The following is a 20697-nucleotide window of genomic DNA, read 5'->3' on the forward strand; positions in this document are numbered from 1 at the left end:
GCATCAAAATGAGTTTTTGTAGATTTAGGGAGAAGCTTAGAAAAATGGATAAAACATTATCAAATATTTGAATACCTATGTCTAAAAGGTATTAAATAGCCTATGACCAATACAGTCATTTTAATTTGTTTTAATTAGGGAGACAGATTAACTTAATGGGAAGAAATCTTGATGGGGTATTCTAAAAGAAATTTAATTTTTAGTTTTGAATATTTCAATTTAAGGCTAAAAATTACTAAACAGCAGTATGTTATAGTATCTCACAGAAATAAATGATCAAATTTTCCATTGCCCTCACCCATCATCTAATGAAACCACAGTCAAACTTAGTGGGATGGCAATGTCAAGTCCCAAGGGATTCTTGGTTCTGGCTCCAGTAACACCAAGAAACTAAAAAACTTCGAATTAATCATAGTTTTTAAAAGTCTTAATAAAAAGTTTAAGATATCTGAAGTACTTTGTGAGGTAAAATACTTTTATTATATCTTTAAAGCAAGAAATTAATCCAATTTTGAAGAAATTGAGTTGTGTTCAGAGTATGTACACATTAACAAAAATATTGAATTCTTTAAAATGCAGTTCAGTTTCATTGCATATTAGTGTCTCAGAATAACTTATGTAAGAATTATATTGCAAAAGTTTGTTCACTAATTTTTTGTTTTCAGACCTTACATGTAACTGACTCAGAAATGTTGCTAGATGAAGGCCCATCTGATGAAAAGGGGTACCCTGAAGAGAAACTGCCAATGGCTTCAAGAAAGAAAGCCCATTTTGGGAGTTCAGACAGTGTTGCTACTATCCCAAATGAAGAACGATCTGACAGTGGTTTTCCAAACTCTGTGATAGCTGAATTCTCTGAAGAATCAATCTCTGAAAATTTATCACCCAATACTACTTCCTCATTAGAAGACCAGGGTGAGGAGGGGGTACCTGAGCCCCAGGAAACATCTACAGCTCTTCCCCAGAGTTCCTTGATTGAGGTTGAACTTGAAGATGTACCATTTTCACAGAATGCGGGACAGAAAAACCAGTCAGAGGAGCAGTCTGAAGCCTCTTCTGAGCAGCTGGATCAGTTCACACAGTCAGCAGAAAAAACTGCGGATAGCAGCTCAGAGGAAATAGAAGTGGAAGTGCCTGTTGTAGACAGGCGGAATTTAAGAAGAAAGGCTAAAGGGCATAAAGGGCCTGCTAAGAAGAAAGCCAAGCTGACCTGAAGAAGAAAGGGAGATGATAAATCCTCTTCTTTGTAACATAATTGTTGTTTTTAAAATATAATAAGTAGCATGGGGCACAGGGCAAAAATTCCAAAATTTCAATTTGAACTTATGATGCCAGTTTTCCTTCCCCGTTTAGGACCTAGGATTCACCATTCTTTTTAATTTTTCAGGCTATTTTGTGTAAATACAATTTTTTATTTTTATTAACCATATTTCGATTTTGGGAAACCAGATCATACTATATTTTCTTTAGTAGTTGGGGACATCTGACCATTAGTATTTCAGAAGATTAAAAAACTGAAAGTAGTAGGCTTTCCATTACTTGTAAGGATCACAGAAATCTTTTATACTAAGGGTTTTAATAGTAAACTTGGTGAGAGTTCTAGAAATTTTATCTTAAATATAAAAACTAATGGCCATTTTTTAAAATATAGGCATGCTTAAACAAAAACCAGTAAGTTAGAATAAATATACTTCATCTGAGAGCACAAATATGGCAAGTTATGGTCAAAGGTTTATGAAAGTGGTATTCTGGCCTCTTAATTCTTGGCTGTATAGTTACGGTTTCTTCCTTTGACTTCAATGTCTGGTTAAAGGTACAAAAGGTACAAAATCTATTTCCAACTCACTCTATAACATGTGATACTAATAGTATGCTAGAGATTTACCTCTGGCATGTGGCACTAATAGAATTATTTAAAAAATTACATTTGAAGCAGGGTGTTACACTTTTGTCCTCACCCAATTAACATGTATACTTCAGAAGTGTGAAAACTTCAGAAGTGTTACGAGTTTTCCTTAATCTTGCTACTGCCTTTATTCTAAAATCTTATTTATATTCCCCTCAGGTTTCATCCACTTCCCTAACTCATAAGAGTGATTCTTGTCAAAAGATCTGCCTGCCTGCCTGCCTGCCTGCCTGCCAGCTTATGCCCTTGGCATCCATTTTTGGGTAGGTTTGGAACTGTGCCCCCACAATCTTAGACCTAGACGGCAGGAATAACTCTGCCCTAGATGCTGTAGTTAAAAAGCTTCAGTCAAATTGGAGGCTTTGGTTGTCCCTTTTGTCTTGTTCATCTTACTTGTTCTGTGAGCACAGGCTATGAGCTAGTCTTGTGTGTGTACATTGTGTTGCCTTAGCAAAGGCCTTAGTCTAGAAAAACTTAAAAAAAAAATCCCTCTATTGCTTATTTTTGTGATTTATTTAAAAATGAACAAAATTGTTATTCTTCGACTCCAAAGAGAATCTTGAAACAGTCCTTCTCTTTGGAAGTACTGTGTGTATTCAGATTTGCATATAAATCAGAGAATGCTTTGAGACCATTTAGAATGTTATAAAACAGCTTGGTTCTTACATGAGAAAACATTTTACAACTTTGTGTCATTATTTGAGGTGCTAAGGATTGAGGTTGAAGGTTTTTTTGTCTATAGTCAGGTAATGTCATTGAATTTCATTTTGTGATGCTGATATTTTAGGAAGATCTAATAAATTGAGTTAAATATTTGAATAGGCAAAGTAGCAAAGTCTCTTATTCATGTACTTGTATCCTTTACATTTTATTTATTGGTTATTTCACCTTTATTCACATTTCACTTCAAATGAAAACACTTCAACCATTTTCTCAACAAATGCTAATTAAGTGAAAGAGTAATACTAGTTTATCTAGCAATGTTTATGCAGCTTTCTGTATTCTGTGAGAAACTTTTGTTAATACCACAATTGGGGAAATAAAGATTTAGCATATTCTTAACCTTTCCATTTTTAATTTCTTAAGATTAAAAAACCTAAAGCTAACATTTTTTACTTGGATGGTTCATTGTTCTCTTAAAATACTTTATAAAGGTGCAGTTTGAGAAGACTGAGCTTACTGACAATTCTTGATGTGTGAATATAGTTGCTGAGTTCACAATAAAGGTTTAGTTATTCATATATGATCACTGGGGACAAACAGTATAAACTTAAACTAGTTAAACCTGTTAGTTTATTCTTAAACAGGAAGAGCATTTTGAACACTTTTAAAGCTTCTTGTTCAGCTCACAAAACTTTAGTTACGTATCAGTTCTGACAAAAAATGTTATTTTGGTATAGATGGTAGAGGAGAAAAATGTTAGGTTACATGGAAAAACCTGACTTTCATGTTCAGTAAATGAGTTCTGTACTTAGTGTAGAATTTACAACAAAATTTATCCTCAAAAGGAATCTAAATAAAAATCAGATACTCATAGTTTTTTACAAGGCATTGAAAGGACTCATAATTAGAGGACTGAAATCTGATTTCAGTCAGTCTAGTTGTTGAGCGTCCAGTCATGTTCTACAGTCCTTTGTGAGCTGCTTTATTTAGAAGTCTTATTTATGGAGAAGGGAATTCACTTCAGTTTGTGTAAATAAGTATGTATTTCCTTGTGTAATATAAAGCAGTTTTTGGCTAAATTTTAGTTCTATGTTCAAGTTTATTCAGTTACTAGATATCACAGAAATATATTTAAGAATTTATTATAGAGCTCCTCTACAACTTTCAAAGGTGAGAGGGTCTATTATGATTTTTTTATAAAATCAAATAGCATGACAGAATGTCAGTCTTCTATTTAAAATGTGTCTATATTCAATGGTGTTTCCACTCAGTGCAGAGAATTATGGCAAAGATGACAACTACTAGTGATGAATGGTTCAGTTAGCTGACCACCAGAATACTATCTAAAATGGTTTCAGTGACTTTAGAAAGGTTATCTTGGAGGTTTATGATTGTATCAAATTAAATCTTTACCTAATATCTAAGTGTACTGCTCTTACGTTCCGCTTTACCCTTATGGATTACCTTCCAAGGTTTGGTCACACCAGCAAACTGAAACAGATCTTAATGTAAATAATTTATATAAACATTACTCATCGATGTATTTTAGAAATAAATTTCTGCCTGTATGTCCACTAGTAGCAATATATTTTAAGGTGTGATCCAGATTTTCTTGGGTGTGATTAAAAATATTACACTTCCATTTGTATACTCAGTATCAAGCTTTCTTTGTACAAGATAATTTGCTTATTTTTGGTTCTAAAAAATAAGCAAACCTCAGTTCTGTAGTATCCAGTGCTTATCTTTAGTTGATATTTTTCTTTCACTTTCCAAAAGTTAAGTCTTTCACACATTACCCATTTCTGTTAGTGGCAAAATTATTTGTTAAAATCTAATTGTAAGAAAGGTTCAGCTTTTGTCATTCTTAAGTAATAACACACTGGGTAGTCATTTCCAAGGACTAGCCTTTCTTTTCCTAAGTATCTATGTGTTCTAAGATTTCTGTTTGTAGAACTTAGAGAAGATGTTACATTATTCAGAATAGCAAGTCTTACTGAGGTACTCATGTTTGTTTTCTTGGTAGTTTTTTTAAGTTTAAAAATAGTCATTAAACCTCTATTTTGTGATTGTTTCCTGGTCTGTGTTTTGAAATTATTTTCCTTTTCCCTAATTTTATTGATGAAGATGTATTTAGATACTGAATTTATTTAGACAAAAAATCTTGTTAAAGGCACAATCAGTGGTTGTACTTTCAAGACAGACTTTAAAAAATAAACAATTTAAAACAATTACTGTGATTATAGATTACTGTAATATATAGATACCCTAAAATCTCAAAGCCACAAACATAATTCAGATCACAAATGTGCTTTAACCAACTTACAAGCCTAATTCATGACCTTGTTTAAGTAATGGAATAAATTTCTCTTTAAGGTTATCAGTGTAGTCTTTTTCTTTTTAAAACAATTTTACATGGACTTTAAACTTTTTACCATTCTCAAAACATAAATATACTACCCTAAGTTTAGAATATAGAAAATGCTAGAAATATAAATATGTTACTATATATTTTTCATGTTTTGAGTAGAAAATACAGTTTTTGTTTAAGTAATAGAATAAATTTCTTTAAGGTTATCAGTGTAGTCTTTTTCTTTTTAAAACAATTTTACATGGACTTTAAACTTTTTACCATTCTCAAAACATATACTACCCTAAGTTTAGAATATAGAAAATGCTAGAAATATAAATGTTGCTATATATTTTTCATGTTTTGAGTAGAAAATACAGGTATTACTATGTATGATGATGAATAAGAGGGGAAAAGGATGTTTAAAATACTAATCCACTGACTTACTGTATGAAGAAATTAAGGATTAATTAGAGGTGAAAAGATTTATCTAGGTAAGTTCTTCTGAACCTTTTCTATTTAGTGTGCTTTCTCTCATATATACTCCATGTAAATATAAACTTAACAAACATTACTGTGCATTAATGCAATATTTCTTAGGATTAATGATGAACAGTGAGGTGGAAGAGACTTCAGGTAAGGTCTTGGAAGTGACAGGTTTGTAGCCTAGGCTCCTTATTTCAGTGTGCACTAGCCTTTATGATAAAAGGTGATTTCAACCACATTTGTATTTCCTATAATCTATATTGCTGAGTACCCATTTACTAATGCAGATACTGATGAAGTAAGATATTTCTATACTTGCTTTTTTAATCATTGAACTTTATGACTATCTAAATGATAAGGAGACCTGAAAATAAAGACCGTCTTGTATACTGGGCTATTTTAATGTTTTTGTACAATACAGTAAGTAGTTCTTTAGATGACTGCACACATGTAAGGTGGTTTGGTGGTATCAGAAACATCACAGAACTAGTGCTTTTCCTAGTTGGTCTGTTGTCTTCAATAATAAGAGTTACTTATATGAAACTGCTGTCAAACCAGTAAGACTGCATTTATACATCCATCATTTTCAGGATTGTTTGTAACCTGGGCATATTTTCCTAAAGAAAAATGAAAAAAGGGATGTTAACTAATAAGATTTTAAAGAATATAACCTTTGCCCAAAATATTTATAATTATCACTTTTAAGAAAGAAAAAGTAACCAACAGTAGTATAAATGAAATCACTAAATTAAAGTACAAAATTAAATGAGTAAAGACCAAGTTTCACTTCTGAATACAATTTTTATATAAATACTGCTTTTACAAATGGTGGTCAGCTCCACTGTTAGTACATTTTATTAACAAGCCTTTGTGGATTCACCTAAGCATTACAACTTTTCCACATGAAATTCTTACTGGAAAATGCATCACGATTTAAGTCTCAAATCAATTTAACATCCTATTGTAAAATGAGGTTAGCCAATGTGAAGTATGAGCCAGTGACTCATAAAAAGATTCAATGAAGAAGTTGTAGAGTGCATTTTTTCCTTTCAAAGAACATTAAAGTTTAGAAATTTCTGAGCACTAAAAACAAAAACTAAGAAAATGAGGTAAAAAGAAGAATGAAAAATTGCTGCATGACACATTATATAGCTTTTAATTACTGAAATAGTGTGGTTATGTGTTTAATACATACCTCCCTTCCCCTGCTCATGGTTAATTTATTATATTTTCTTCCAGTATACTTTAGTTCTAATCATAACTGCATCTGCTTCCCTCATAATTAATGCCTTTTTAAATACCATCAAAATTCACACAAAATTACATAGTACACTTTATGTAACTGAAACCAATTAGGTAAATTAAAAAGAATTGCATGCTTAACTTTTTTCCTACAAATAGTATTCCTTATAAAGATTTAAATTTGACTTACATCAAGTTTTCAGTTATCTAGCTTTTCTGCATTAACATTAGCTATGTACTTTATGTCCTTTACTTGAAATTTTCTATTTTATGATTCTAACAGCAGCCTCATATTCAAAAATTTACTTACCCCAAATAACCTTGCCTCCTTGTGTCACAAGGCCCAACTCGCTTACATTCACCTCAATGACAGTACCTTTGGTAATAACACCCAAAGTTGTATATAGTGGAGATGAGGGATTCTTCTTTACACTAAGTATTGGCAGGCAAAAGGTGGCTTTCAGTTCAGGATGTGTTACATGGGCCTTCTTGAAACGTAAACCCTAAAACACAAAATGTTTTGAAACTAAAATATTAACAATGAGTAATGGTCCTTTTTGCTTATTTTTCCCAGTTGCCTCCAAAGAGGCATGACTGAACAATATCAAATCATAAGGCATCAAATACAATACTTACAATTAATTCTGTAGGCTAGAAACCTGATAGTTATGGGATACATATGTGGGGAAAACACCAAACATGTACTCCTTAAATTTTTACCATGGAACTATTACTTAGCATCACACTCAGATTTTCCTTTGTCTAATTAAGACTAATTAGTGTAGACACTTAGGACTTGATACATGCCAGGCACTGTGTTACAGCTCACAAGTAGCTCATTTAAACACAACCTTAAACTCCCATTGTTTTTTAAAATGATAAAACAAGGATTGACAGGTTAAACAACTTATTTCCAAGTTGTATGGTGTGTGGATGGACTCAAACTTAATTATCCTGATTCTAAGTCTTTATTTACCTCAGCTACCTTCCATGATGAAAAAGGAAGCGGGCCGTCAGCTTTCTTTTTGTTGATGGTCACACTGGTCAAGACCAGAGAAAGCCTAGAGAGGTCTGTTACAGAGACAAGAGTCACCCAATCACCTGAATATAGTGTTTGGAGTGTAGCACTTTAGAAGCTCTAATACTTTGCAGTCTCTTAAATTTGATATTTGCCTGTTTGGGGGTAGGGACAAATGATATTAAATCAAGTTCTTGGTAACAGACTCAATAATCAAGCTTAGAAAGAACTTAGACATATCAGAATGCTATCTAATTAATTCACAATAAGAAATAACCTGCCAAGCTACAGAAATCCTAAAGCAGCCTTACTAGTATATTCTCTTCCTACAGAACTCATAAGATTACCAAAATCTATTTAGATTATGAATATGAAATCAAAATAAGGGGGGGGGGTATCCATGATGTAATACAGGGATGGGTCAATGTTTTAAATGACCAAATAGTGAACACTGTAGACTTTGCAGGCCATATGGTCTCTCTTGTAACTACTCAAACTATAGAAAAAAATAGCCATAGATAGTAAGTAAATGAATGGGGTATGGCTGAGTTTCAATAGAACTTTATTTACAGAAACAAGCTGTTTGACAGTATTTTAATCCATTAAAAATTACTCAGGTTGAGAGCTAGACTTAGACTGTCAACTTTCTTCTCTGATTCTTTGTTTTTCTAAGCAGGCTGGATATCCAGTTGGGAAAGTAATTGTTTATTTAAAGGGATTTTGCAAAATTCCATCTTCAGTTATATTTGGGAAAGGAGATTGGTCCTATCACTGCTGTCAACAGAAATTAGGTCCTACTTTTATATTAAGTTCCCTTTTTTCAATGATTGCAATTTTGAATGTTTTCAAAAACATTAAGATACTTCCCTTACTAAACTAAAATTGATCTTTTGAAAAAGGCCTACTCAAGTTTTCTAACTATTCTCAAAGCAAGTGTGAGGGATATAGATCATTTGTTGAATGAGTAAAATGACTTCATATAGAAAATGAAGATCCTAGTATGTCATATTTAAAAGTCAGGATTCATTAACAAAAATAGCATAAAAACATCTTTCAACCTGGTTTTCTTATCAATTTTAGTAATTTCAGGAGATTGTAATGTATTTTATCTCATTTAACACAGGAACTAATATTTAAGTCATCATACTTGAAGGGACTTACCATTGGCCTAATGAATCTTTCATATTTAGGTGGTTTTCGAGTAAAGCCATCTCCAACAAAGCAGACTTTAGTAACCATCCTTTTCCATGCCTTTTTCTTTCTCTTTCCTGTTCGAATAACCTTTAATACTTCTGTTTCTCCCTGGGCACGAACTTTGGGCAGAGGGACTTCCCATTTTCCCTAAAAATAGACCACAGTTAAAATTTATGTGGTTAGTAAAAGATTATGAAAAGTAAAAGGTGTTTTAATTGTACAATGTAGATTTACTTTTTTTTCCTTAACCAACAAGATTTTGGCTGAGGTGTTTTCAAGAGGTCTATACTGTATCTCCTCACAAGCCCCAAATTAATTAGAACTAAAGTTTACATATCATGGGTACATTAAATAAAATAGTTTGCTAAAGCTAAAAATCTTAATGCCTTATTATGGATGAAAAATATTAAAAAATACTACCTGTGATAAGGCAGTGATTTCTGTAAGCAGTATATGTGTTTACTACTCAATTAGTGTAAACTGGAAGACTTTCTCCACCTCTGAATATATCTTTGTATTTCTACCCCAAAAAGATTTTTAGATTACATTATCAGACAAAAAAATCATCACCAGATATTTTGTACCTCGTACAAATTCTAGGAAAAAACTGAAGCAATACAAGGCCAGTAGGAAGAAACTTATTACTAAGATATATTACTAAGACATAAATTCTAGAAGAGCTCTACCATTTCATAGATATATGACCATGAAGAACGATAAACAACCTCATGGTCTCTTTATCTGTAAGATGAGGAGGGGTTAAGTAGATAATCTCTAAAGTTACTTTTGGTGCTCAAGTTCTCACATTCTAATTTTGGATAATTAAATACCAAAAAACTAGCAGTAAGATTTTTGAAATCAAATTTCAAGACTAAGTTCTTTAATATAGATACTACGTATTTAGCAGTTGCCTGGGTTTCTGTCAATCTATCCAGGGGTGTTTTAAAAACAGCATCTATACCTTTTCTCTTTTTAGCAGAAGTTAATTTGACACCCAGTGCAATCCAGGAATATTTTTAAAAACTGTTGAGGTTTTAAGTCAAATCGTTTAAGGTGTTTTCCACTACTGTGCTTTTTAACCAGTTTTGGCTCTCCAGGGCAGCAAAAACAAAGAGCAGTTTGTGTCTTTCTCCACGACAACACAGCTTTAGCTGTCTAGTAGAAGAAGCCATAAAAATACTGAATTTGAGATTGAGTATCTTCTGCTTTCTCACTGTTTGTATTTTTAAATAATATTTTAAAACTAAAGATGTGTGGCATTCTAAAAAGTTGAAAAAACCCTGTTACATGCTAAAATGTTCTGGTGATGAGAAAGCAAATTTTTTATTACTCAAACATTTTATACAAAATGAAATTTACAAAGACTATAACAACATCTAAATAATGGAAATAGTAGGTGGACTTCATGTTTCCAATTAAACCGAAGAAACAAACTACATCTGAACTTAATTCTCCCTAACAAAAGAAATTAAGACTTAAATTTGTATTGCTTACCGCTTTCTCTTTTCGTTTTTGTTTAATCATATTGGAAAGTACTTTAGCTCGGGACTGTCCTTCTCTGTCCAGAAGATACGCAGGTACTGCTCCTTGTGGAGTCTTTTCATCATTCTTTTGTTTGGTGTTTCTCTTTTCATGCATCTTGATACTACCAAGGAGGAAAAAGATTCAAGATTATCAGTTTTAAAACTATTATTCAAAAAAGATTTCATTTTGAGTAATGTTACATATTGAGCAACAAATGATCACTTACGTCTTTTTCATTTGTATTTTCTCAGCATGACGCTGTTTATGGTAGAGCTTAGCTTTCAGACCGATCATCTTTTTTGCCTTCTTTGAACGTTCATGAGCCTCTCGACCTTCCTTCTTCCTCTTTTTCTCATGGTAATCCAATCGATATCCATAGCGTTTACGGTGTAACTCAATATGTTCGTTTTGTGGCTGTCACATAATGTAAAAAAGTTACCTTTAATTTAAGAACTGACAGAATTACTCAAATATTTTTTAAAGCAGTATATAAAGGCCCTATATCATCCAAATGTTCACTTGCTTCAGTGACTCTTGCACTATTAAGCCTGTTCACATGGTGTAAGTTAAATTTTGATTCTGCATAACATGAGGCTTTGGGATCTGATCTGTAAAAAATTTCAGTAAAAGTTACTGTTCATTGACGGGTACTGTCCGAAATCCACTGGACTACACAAGAGATGATCTGATTCCAGGATCTCTTTTTCTGAGTATCAGTAATCTGGTATTTCAGTAACATCACCAGAATTATACTCCACTGTGTCCCCCAGTTGGAGATTTTTTCACTCCATGGAGCCCACTCCGCGGAATCTACCCTCATTCCCTTCAGCAGTACCTCATTTCCGCCTGTCACCCCTCCAGCCTCCGTGCCCCCGGGCCCACAGGCACCAACTCAGACGCCCCACGTCCTGAGCGCCCGAAGCAACCTTCTCACCATGGTGACGGCCGCCGAGCCGCCTGGTGCAGTCGCCGGGGCACAGAGAAGCTCTTAATTTTCGGGTCCCAGAGACCCACGAGGCAACTCCACGCAACCCGCAACAGGAAAGGAACCCTTCTAAAACGACCGACTCCTGAGAGAGCGCGACGCACGCGTTCCGAGCTTCTGTTGTCCGCTTTTAGGTAGAAGGGCGGAAGTTGCTGGCAGGCGGCATTTGAGTGGTGCACTGCCGGAAGTGGTGAAGAGCGGCGATCTCGTTCCTTCGTGGAGTTATCAGGTGCCGCCGAGGTAGTGCCGTGAGGTGAGGCCTTTGCAGATTTTGGCGCGTCCTACGCCTCCGCCCTCAACATTACGGTGGGAAAAAGCTGGCCTCCGGTATGCGACCCAGTGCCAGGTAGGTTCGTGCGACTTCGCGTGCTACGACTGCCCCACACTGGGCACTGTCGACGTCCAAGGATGCAGCGGCCAGCCACGCAGCAGGACGCTAGGGCTGCTGACCCCGTCCACACAGGGACGTTTCTCTGTCCCTTAAGCGAGAGCGCCGGATCTCTGCTCCTGTCACGGTGTGTCATGTGTGCACGATTGAGGAGGATTCCGTGGAATGAAATTTTTTGTAGAGGAAGTAAAAGTGCTGAACCCATCAACAGAAAAAGAAAGAGAACGTTGTGTTTTTCTGGACCAATTTCTGAAATTCCCGAGGCCTAGTGGTGCATTAGACAACGTGCTGGGTGGGTATGCATCGGTGTCTCTAGTGCCATGACGGAAGTTATTCGCTGTAAGACGGTACATCTACTTAAAAAAACTGTCGGTTATCCCTTTTTTGCTGCACCGTCACAGAAGTTCCCTTAGTTGCCCCACGTTTTGGAACGTTATTCAGTTAGTGATGGGAGAGAAAATAACCATACCAAAATCCAAATTACTACTAATCTTAGTGCTTCGATTTGAGGCAGTTTTTAAGGCCCGTCTTATGATTTATCATTTTCTGTAAAACCCAAACTAATTCTAACTAGCATTTGTGGATTTTCAGGTTCAATATGTTATATCATTTCTATTCTTTGAATATACTTACTCCTGGTATTGCCTATCTCGCCTACTTCAGTCAGGTCTTTGCTTAAGTGTCATTGTTTTATTGAGGCCTTTGGTGACCTCCTTACTTAAAATTACAACTGCCGTAATTCCTCTATCCTGTGTAATTGTCTAAGACCTGTCACCATAGGAGGTGATATGTATGTTATATATTTATTTTGTTTATTGTCTGAATCCGCTATCTATCAGTAGGATAGAGACAGTATCAGTGCAGGGATTGTCTTCGTTCACTGCTGTTAATCCCATTACCTAGAAGGCAGTGGTAGGTGCACAATAAATTTTTGAATAAATGAAATGAATTTAATTTCTCATACCGATCCTGGGATGTGATAGATGAAAAGACAAATTCGGAGATTTTAAGTGATTGATTGAAGACTGTAAAGCGTAGTCTGGTCTTTCCACGACAATCAAAGGACCCCCTTGACATTTCTATTACAATTAAAAGTTTATGGAGAGTTTTTAAAAGACCTTATATAAGTCTAACATACACACAGAAAATGTTTACCATAGATGTACACGTCAGTGGGTTTTTAAAACCTGAACATACCCATGTAAGCAGCACCCAAATCAAGAAATCACATTAACCTGCACCCCAGAAACCCTCCTCGTGCCTTTCTTGTCACTGCCATTCCCAAGGAGAAACACTATCCTCACGGCGAACAGAATGGATTAGTTTCGCCTGTTTTACACTTTACAAAATTGAAATCATACAGTATGGACTCTTTTGTGTTGGTCCCTTTTGCTTAACATTGAGGTTTATCCTTGTTGCTGTTGTAGCTCTTTCAGCCTATGGAAATTTTTAATAGTTTACTTAAGTTGTGAACTCAGTGTATATATATATATTTTTTTACAGTTCTTAGAGTCACTGATTTTTTTTTGCCTTCTAAATCAGGTATAGAAAATAAATGAAGTTTTAAATGTTAAGCAGTGGTCACATTTTGATTTGTGTAAAACAGGAGGCAAAGTGGTTATTATTTATCAGTTGTTCTTACTTTCAGCTGTAAGTGCAGGGTAAAAATGATCTGAACAGATCAGTGTGGCAAAACTTTCTTTAAAAAATTACTTCCTATGTACTTGGCAGTAGCTAAACCGGGTATCATTATCACTTTGTTACATTTACCAAAGTTATATGCTAAATACCCACTCTTTGCATTTGGCAATTGAAAGCATGAAAATGTATACCTCTGATCCTGGCAAAACTTCAAAAAGATAGTATTTATTAGTATAGATAAGATTAAAAGCAGTAAACCAGTAGGATGTGGGAGTTAATAGATTGTGTATGGTTAAAAAAAATCAAGCTTATGTTAAAGAGGAGGAACAGGAAGAGTAGTAAGAGCTTTGCAAAAAGCATTATGAATGAAATGTTTGTTATTGTGATATGTAGGAGACAGACTTGAATTTTTAAAGCTAACTTTTTTTTGAGGTTGTGGATCATGTGTTACTCATTTTTATATTATAACCAATTCCTTGTGTTGCTTCAATAAATGTTAGATATTGAAAGGTGCTTTATCAGTCCAGCTGACCTAATTTTAAGTGAATCTTTACTGTTTTTTTTTTTTTCAGCAAGTAAAAGTTAATTTGGCAAACTTTTATCAATGAAGTTAAAGACTGGAACTAATTTTTAAAACTTAGGTTAATCGTTTGTTTTAGAATTTATGCCAGAAATTTAGTGAAAATGAATATTTACATTGATAGCTTGAGATGATCTATTTAACATATAGAAAAAAAGGCAAAGAAGGTATCAGGGATTGACATTAATCAGTAATGAACATATTGGCCTAATTCATACTTGAGGCTTTTCTGTAGAAACGTGGGATGTGACACAAATCTGAAGTGAAGTTTCTGATTTCGAAGTAATTGCTAAGTATGGTAACAAATACTGCATGCAAACACAGGCTACTTTAACTTGATGCTTTAGGCTCTCTTTTATTACTTGATCCTCAGTGACATCATCTTCAATTCTGCTTGCATACTAATGTGTTTTGTGATTGTCCTTTAGTGTCCCATGATTCCTATTTTGTGTAGTAAGCCTTACAGGCATGATAGTCCACTAATTTTTTTTTAATAGTCTATGGATTCTTTTTGTTTGTTGGTAGTGTAATTGGTTGCTAATAGTACAGAATGGGTATTTACCTGTTTTTTGGTCATTACTGCCCTTCTTATGCCATCATGAATTGAAAGCTTTTAGTAGTGCCTGTGTATTTTACAAGGTCTACTGAGGACTGGGCCTTAATTGAAAACTCACTTTATGGCAGTAGTAGGAAATCATTTTCCTTGAAGATCATTGACCCATGGGGAAAAGGAAAATCAGTGGATGGCCATAAATGACTTTATAGGTCAAAAAAATGAGGCATTGTTCTAGGCATTGCTGGTAGGAGATGGGGCACTCACAGTAGTGGACCTAACCTGTAAATGTCATATTTGTCATGAGTAAATATGCTTTCCAAGTGTTATGAGAACACAGAGAAGGCAGTATTAAAATTTTCTAGAAAATTCAGAAAGTCTTCCAAGGTGGGCCTTGAAGATTGAATAGAAATTTACCAGGTATGGGACTTTGGGGATTCTAGGACTGCTCTCTGGCAGTGACAACATTTCCTGGAAAGGTGTGAGTGAAGGTTTCAGAGCATGGTGTTTGGGGAATTTTGGCTAGAGCTCCCTGGTATGGAGTAGGGAGTAGGTGAGTATAAAGCTATGCAGGTAGCTGGGGACACATTTGTTGTATTAAGAACCTTTAAAAGTTTTTAAGTAGGGAAGTGACTGACAAGATGAAGTTATTTGAAGATATGAGTAAAGAATGGATTTAGTGATTTGAATACTACCTTTAATGACTGATTACATATGACTGTTGGCCTGTGTTGTATTTACTTAATACTATTTATTCCTTATATTAATTCACATTTTCATGTAAATAAACTTCCTCTTAACACTGTCTACAAAGTCATGGATTTATTGGCTGTTTTTTTCTAATACTCATTTAGTAAATTTTTTTGTCTACAACCTAGTAATCATGGACATTCACTTGGGGAAACAGTGTTAGAATAAGTTTTCAAAATTTTTGGTTTATAGGAACCCTTCACACTCTTGAAAATGATTCAGAGCTCCACAGAGTTTTGTTTATGTGGGTTATAATTGACATTCAAAAATTAGAAATTAAAACCTTAAAATATTTTAGTAATTCATTTAAAAATAATAAATCTATTAAATGTTAATATAAGTAATTAGTTTTATGAAAAATACCTGTATTTTCCAAAACAAAAATAATTTAGTTTGGAGAGTGTTTTATATTGCTTTACAATTTTGCAAGTCTCTTTAATGTGTCGCATAATGAAAAACAGCTGACATATCAGCATCTGTATTTAATGTTACTCTGCATATGTATGTATTTTATTTTCGGTTGAAGTATATGAAGAAAATCCAGCCTCATACATGTATGTAGTTGGGAAAGGGAGGAGTATTTTAAAAGTCTATTCAGAAAATTGTAGACCATCTTAGATGCTATAACATGCTTTGAATTGGTAGTTTCTTAAAGGTTAATTACAATGTGGAATCAAGCCACGTTAGTGAGCTTTTTGTGTCCTCTTCTGTTAGAATTTGTTATTCTGTTTCAGAATCTTACCATGCAAACTTTTACAACATCTTGAACTTTGGCATTGGAAAAGAAGAAGAGGGAATGGATTTCAAGATATATTTAGGAAATAAAATCCAGAGGATTTGTGTCTTCTAAATAAGAATAGTGAATATTTCTGTTTTAAGATAAGCTAGAGGAGCAGATTTAGGAAGAATCATGAGTTTTGACATGCCTGTTCACATACCATAGTGCACAATGGTTTAACTTACCTGGTTACTTGTCTCCCTGCTTCCCCAAAGTCTCAGATGCTTCCATGCATTTTTCATAGTTTTGATAGTGTACTTGAAATAGAATATTTAGTAAGTGTTTAAACCCAAGATGCTTAGTTCTGTAATCACAGAAGAGGACTTTTGTGTGTTTTTACATGATTTTTTACATGTTTGTAGTAGAAAAATGAGAGTAAATAAACCAAAAAATTACAGTATCAGTGAGAAATTACCAAATCAACATGTAGATGCTTAACCTTTCTATGCTTAATTCAGTATCTTTAGTATCTTTCTTGATGAATTAAAGCATGTTGAAAAAATTTAAGCTTGAGAACTTTATTTCTCAGTCAGAATTTTCATTTTCTGAATGGTACAATCTTTGATAGCTAAAGATGTTGTTCTTTTAAAAAGTAATACTTTTTTTACCATATCTATCACATATGCCTTGCTTACATATGTCTTATTGACATGTAATACATAAACTTAGTTTTATAATTTTGTATATATCTTTTTCAGAGAATAACAATTTAGAGGGCCACGATGATGTCCAACTTGAGGAAATTTGCAGTGAGTCATAAGAAAATATCCATCTTGCACATTAATGTAAGCCTTCCTTGTAAAATTAAATGTACTTCAACAACTTCAGTTATTTTACTTCTCAAAGGCCTAATATGTGTCATAATAGTGTATCTTCAGCAGTTTCTTAATGGAATATGGGAGAACCTGTTACCAAGAGGAAGCATGCTTTATCATTAGTCTGTGAATTCATTTTGCTACATTAAAATCACCTGTGCAGCATTTTGAAGAGTATTTCTTTATTACATGTTGAGGTCATTAGTGGCTCAAGGAGTTGCACAGTTTTTCTAAAGTATTTTCATTGCTGCTGCTTTCAGACTGCACACCCTCTCTTAGAGAGATACTGTCTGGCCCTGGCTATAACACAGTGGAAATATAAATAGCTAGGAGTCTCTTTTCGACTCTTGAAATGTTTTCTTAGGATAATTAGTGTTGTAGTGCCAGAACCTTGGTAACTAATGTAGAAATAATATAGAGGGCATAGGCATGCATAAAAGGCAGATTGTGGCAGCCCAAAATCATACACCACCACTGTAACAATTCCAAATATATTCACAGCCGTTAAATGTATATCAAGGGATAAATTGGGATGGAGAATATTCAGCCTCTGTGTGGGAACATTAGAAGATAACCTGGGAAACTTTAAAAAATATCAGTCCATATTTCCCCCAACTTCTCCAAACCAAAAAGCTATTCCCGTGATTCTAATGTGTAGCCACTAGTATGAATCCTGAAAACAGCTAATGTTTTAGAGTTCATGACCACCCCAGTTCTTAGCAGCTGTAGAAGAGAACCAAGGAATAGCCAAGGCTGAGAGACTTTATTTAACCTTTCTGGCTCACTGGAAACTTCAGGGTCATGGTTCTCAAGCTGAAGCTATCGGAATCACCTGGAGGGCTTGTTAAAACACATTGTTCTGGCCTCATTCCCAGAGTTTCTGATTCTCGTGTTTGGAATGGGTCCTAAGAATTTGTCTTTCAAACAAGTTTTTCATAATGTGAATGCTGCAAGTCTAGCAGAACCATCATCTAAGGTCAGTTGAAAATAGTATATGAGTGTTAATTTATCCTTAATTCTTTACTGTAGTATAATATTGGATCGTCACTTTTTAAAAGAATTGGACTTTATAAGTCGAGACTACTTTAAGGGGATTCAAAGTATTTTGTCCCCTGACAAAGCATAGTTAGGATGCTAAAGCTACTTTAATAAGTCATGTGAAAATAAAATTAATGTCATTTCTTTTTCTCCTCACTAGAATATGTGTTGCTCTAAAATAAGAGCAAGTTTAAAAAGATTGCACCCACATGTGCTTCTTGGAAGAAATTACAGTTCTCTACCAGGTATGAATATTGATTCCTCTCATTTTACATAAACTGCCTGCTTGCTTTTTCCATATCCCACCTCCCATCTTTCTCATTTGCAACCATCTCCTTTTTATATTTGGGGTCTCCAACCATTTTGAAAACAGTGACTCCTTTTTACTTCTTGACTGTTTCCTTGAGATTATTAGGAATTGGGAGCATTCTGTTAGATGCAAGGAGGGAACACAAGTAGACCTGTACTTCTTATCTGCTGGCCATCCTAATGAACTGAACAAAGGGAAGGATTGGGTGACTTCAGTAGATGGCTCAAGAGTTTAGCAGGTGAAGCTACTTGTAGAGTGCTCTTGCTGTAAAATATTGATTTTCTAGTCCATTTCTATTTTTTATACAAAAGTCTTTTCTGCCAATAGAGAGTTCCAGAATAATGTATTTTGAAGATTCTTAAGAATAGTTTGATTAAATATTTATCTGGAATAGTTTAGGTAATATGACTATAAAAAGCTGGAGGGCTAAGAAATTGACTACCTAATTCTGAATGTCTGTTCTGTATTTGAAGTAAGCAAGCATATGGGATACTTGATGAAACTAGTTCCATTTGGTTGGTGTTCTCATTTGTCATGTGAGAATAATGGAGTAGAAATACTGATTGGCTGTGTAACTTGTAAGGGCATGTGAAATTAGCAGCCTGCATTATTGATATATAATGTATATCTAGGTTTCTATATTTTGCCTATGCACATTTATCTGTAGTAGTACAGATTATCTTTTTTTTTTTAAAGTGTTGTTGATACATAATTTTATATTGGTTTCAGGTTACCCATATTATTAAATCCTCAACCCCACTAGTGCAGTTACTATCTGTCAACACAGAAAGATATTACAGAACCATTGGCTATATTCTCCAAGCTGTACTGCCATCCCTGTGACCAGCCTACATTATGATAGAGAATTTTTCTGCCCTTTTATCCCCCCAACCCTCCCCCCAACCCATCTGAACCCATCCCCCATAATAACTACCAGTCACTTCTCAGTGTCTGTGAGTCTACTGCTATTTTGTTTATTTTGTTTCATTTTTATATTCCACGAGAAGGTGAAATCATATGGATTTTTCTTTCTCCACTTGGCTTATTTCACTTAGTATAATACCCTCTAGGTCCATCCATGTTGTTGCAAATGGCAGGATTTCTTCCCTTTTTATGGCTGAATAATATTCCTGTGTGTGTGTGTGTGTGTGTGTGTGTGTGTGTGTGTGTGTGTGTGTGTGTGTGTGTGTGTGTGTGTGTGTGTGTGTGTGTGTGTGTGTGTGTGTGTGTGTGTGTGTGTGTGTGTGTGTGTGTGTGTACTACATCTTCTTTATCCATTCATCTGTTGATGGACACTTTGGTTGCTTCCATATCTTAGCTATTGTAAATAATGTGGCAGTAAACATAGGGGAGCATGTATCTTTTTGAATCAGGAATTTTGTTCTCTTTGGGTAAATCCTAGAAGTGGAATTATTTAGTCAAATGGTATTTCTATTTTTAGTGTTTTGAGGAGGCTCCATATTGCTTTTCACAGTGGCTGCAGCAATTAACATTCCTACCAGCAGATTTCTTTTCAGTCTTCAAACTTCTATGGAGTTCTCAAAATATAATAGAATTCTTCTTAATTTATTACAGAAAGGGAGGACTAGTTTAAATAGCAAGAAGGTACAGATTAACCTTATATATGTAACTGCATCATTGCTTAATATTATTAATGAAATATATGGTAAGCATGGACTAAGTCATGATGGACTTTGTTTATTCCAATATTAGAATATTGCCTTTTAGAAATATTAGGTGGTTATAGCTTCTGTTCAGTGATATCTCCCAGGCTATCTGTAAAGATATTATGTCCTTGGGATTGCTGGGGGAAAATGGGTTCCAAATTGTACAAAAATTCATTGTCAGCTGATATGGAGACCACTTTTAGCTCTTCAGGCCTTGGCAATGCAGGTTTACAGGACTGTACATGTTATTTTTTTTTTCTTTGGTTCAAGATCTACTAGTGCTGTTAGATTATTGTTATGAACATTCATTCTAATTTTATACTTTATTATAGAATTGTAGAAGGTGGCAGAGTTGGGCTAAATCTATATTTTTATAGGGATTTGATTCTAGAAATTGACGTTCAAAGAAAGAGACCACTTTTAGCTCTTCAGGCCTTGGCAATGCAGGTGTACAGGACTGTACATGTTATTTTTTTTTTCTTTGGTTCAAGATCTACTAGTGCTGTTAGATTATTGTTATGAACATTCATTCTAATTTTATACTTTATTATAGAATTGTAGAAGGTGGCAGAGTTGGGCTAAATCTATATTTTTATAGGGATTTGATTCTAGAAATTGACGTTCAAAGAAAGAGACCACTTTTAGCTCTTCAGGCCTTGGCAATGCAGGTTTACAGGACTGTACATGTTATTTTTTTTTTCTTTGGTTCAAGATCTACTAGTGCTGTTAGATTATTGTTATGAACATTCATTCTAATTTTATACTTTATTATAGAATTGTAGAAGGTGGCAGAGTTGGGCTAAATCTATATT

At 34.4% G+C, this 20697-nt stretch overlaps 3 protein-coding genes across 7 annotated transcripts in view; 2 read left to right on the top strand and 1 right to left on the bottom strand.

The window, feature by feature from the left end:
* Positions 1 to 2968, top strand: part of FAM169A (family with sequence similarity 169 member A) — a 68673-nt gene extending 65705 nt beyond the window's left edge. For all 3 annotated transcript variants that reach the window (XM_037000365.2, XM_017647752.3, XM_073235057.1), the window contains one exon: positions 666 to 2968. In XM_037000365.2, the coding sequence (XP_036856260.2) occupies positions 666 to 1214 (549 nt within the window). In that variant the 3' untranslated portion in view covers positions 1215 to 2968. The remainder of the gene's footprint in view (positions 1 to 665) is intronic.
* The window catches only part of GFM2 (GTP dependent ribosome recycling factor mitochondrial 2), a 67509-nt gene continuing 48086 nt past the window's right edge, over positions 1275 to 20697 (top strand). The window contains exons 1-3 of one of the 3 annotated variants that reach the window (XM_017647740.3): positions 1275 to 2169; positions 16754 to 16840; positions 18069 to 18153. In XM_017647740.3, the coding sequence (XP_017503229.2) occupies positions 16778 to 16840; positions 18069 to 18153 (148 nt within the window). In that variant the 5' untranslated portion in view covers positions 1275 to 2169; positions 16754 to 16777. Of the gene's footprint in view, positions 2170 to 11556; positions 11712 to 16753; positions 16841 to 17745; positions 17847 to 18068; positions 18154 to 20697 lie in introns of those variants that run through there. The other 2 variants (XM_017647734.3, XM_017647730.3) reach the window with 2 other exon arrangements.
* On the bottom strand, positions 5783 to 11462 carry NSA2 (NSA2 ribosome biogenesis factor). The gene is made up of 6 exons (XM_017647773.3): positions 11315 to 11462; positions 10607 to 10794; positions 10351 to 10501; positions 8824 to 9003; positions 6955 to 7147; positions 5783 to 6019 (listed from the first exon to the last, which is right to left on the bottom strand). Exons 1-6 carry the CDS (start codon positions 11315 to 11317, stop codon positions 5952 to 5954), a joined length of 783 nt encoding a protein of 260 aa, XP_017503262.1. The 5' UTR covers positions 11318 to 11462; the 3' UTR covers positions 5783 to 5951.

Source organism: Manis javanica, chromosome 1 (genome assembly GCF_040802235.1).
Source record: "Manis javanica isolate MJ-LG chromosome 1, MJ_LKY, whole genome shotgun sequence".
Lineage (NCBI taxonomy): Eukaryota > Metazoa > Chordata > Mammalia > Pholidota > Manidae > Manis > Manis javanica.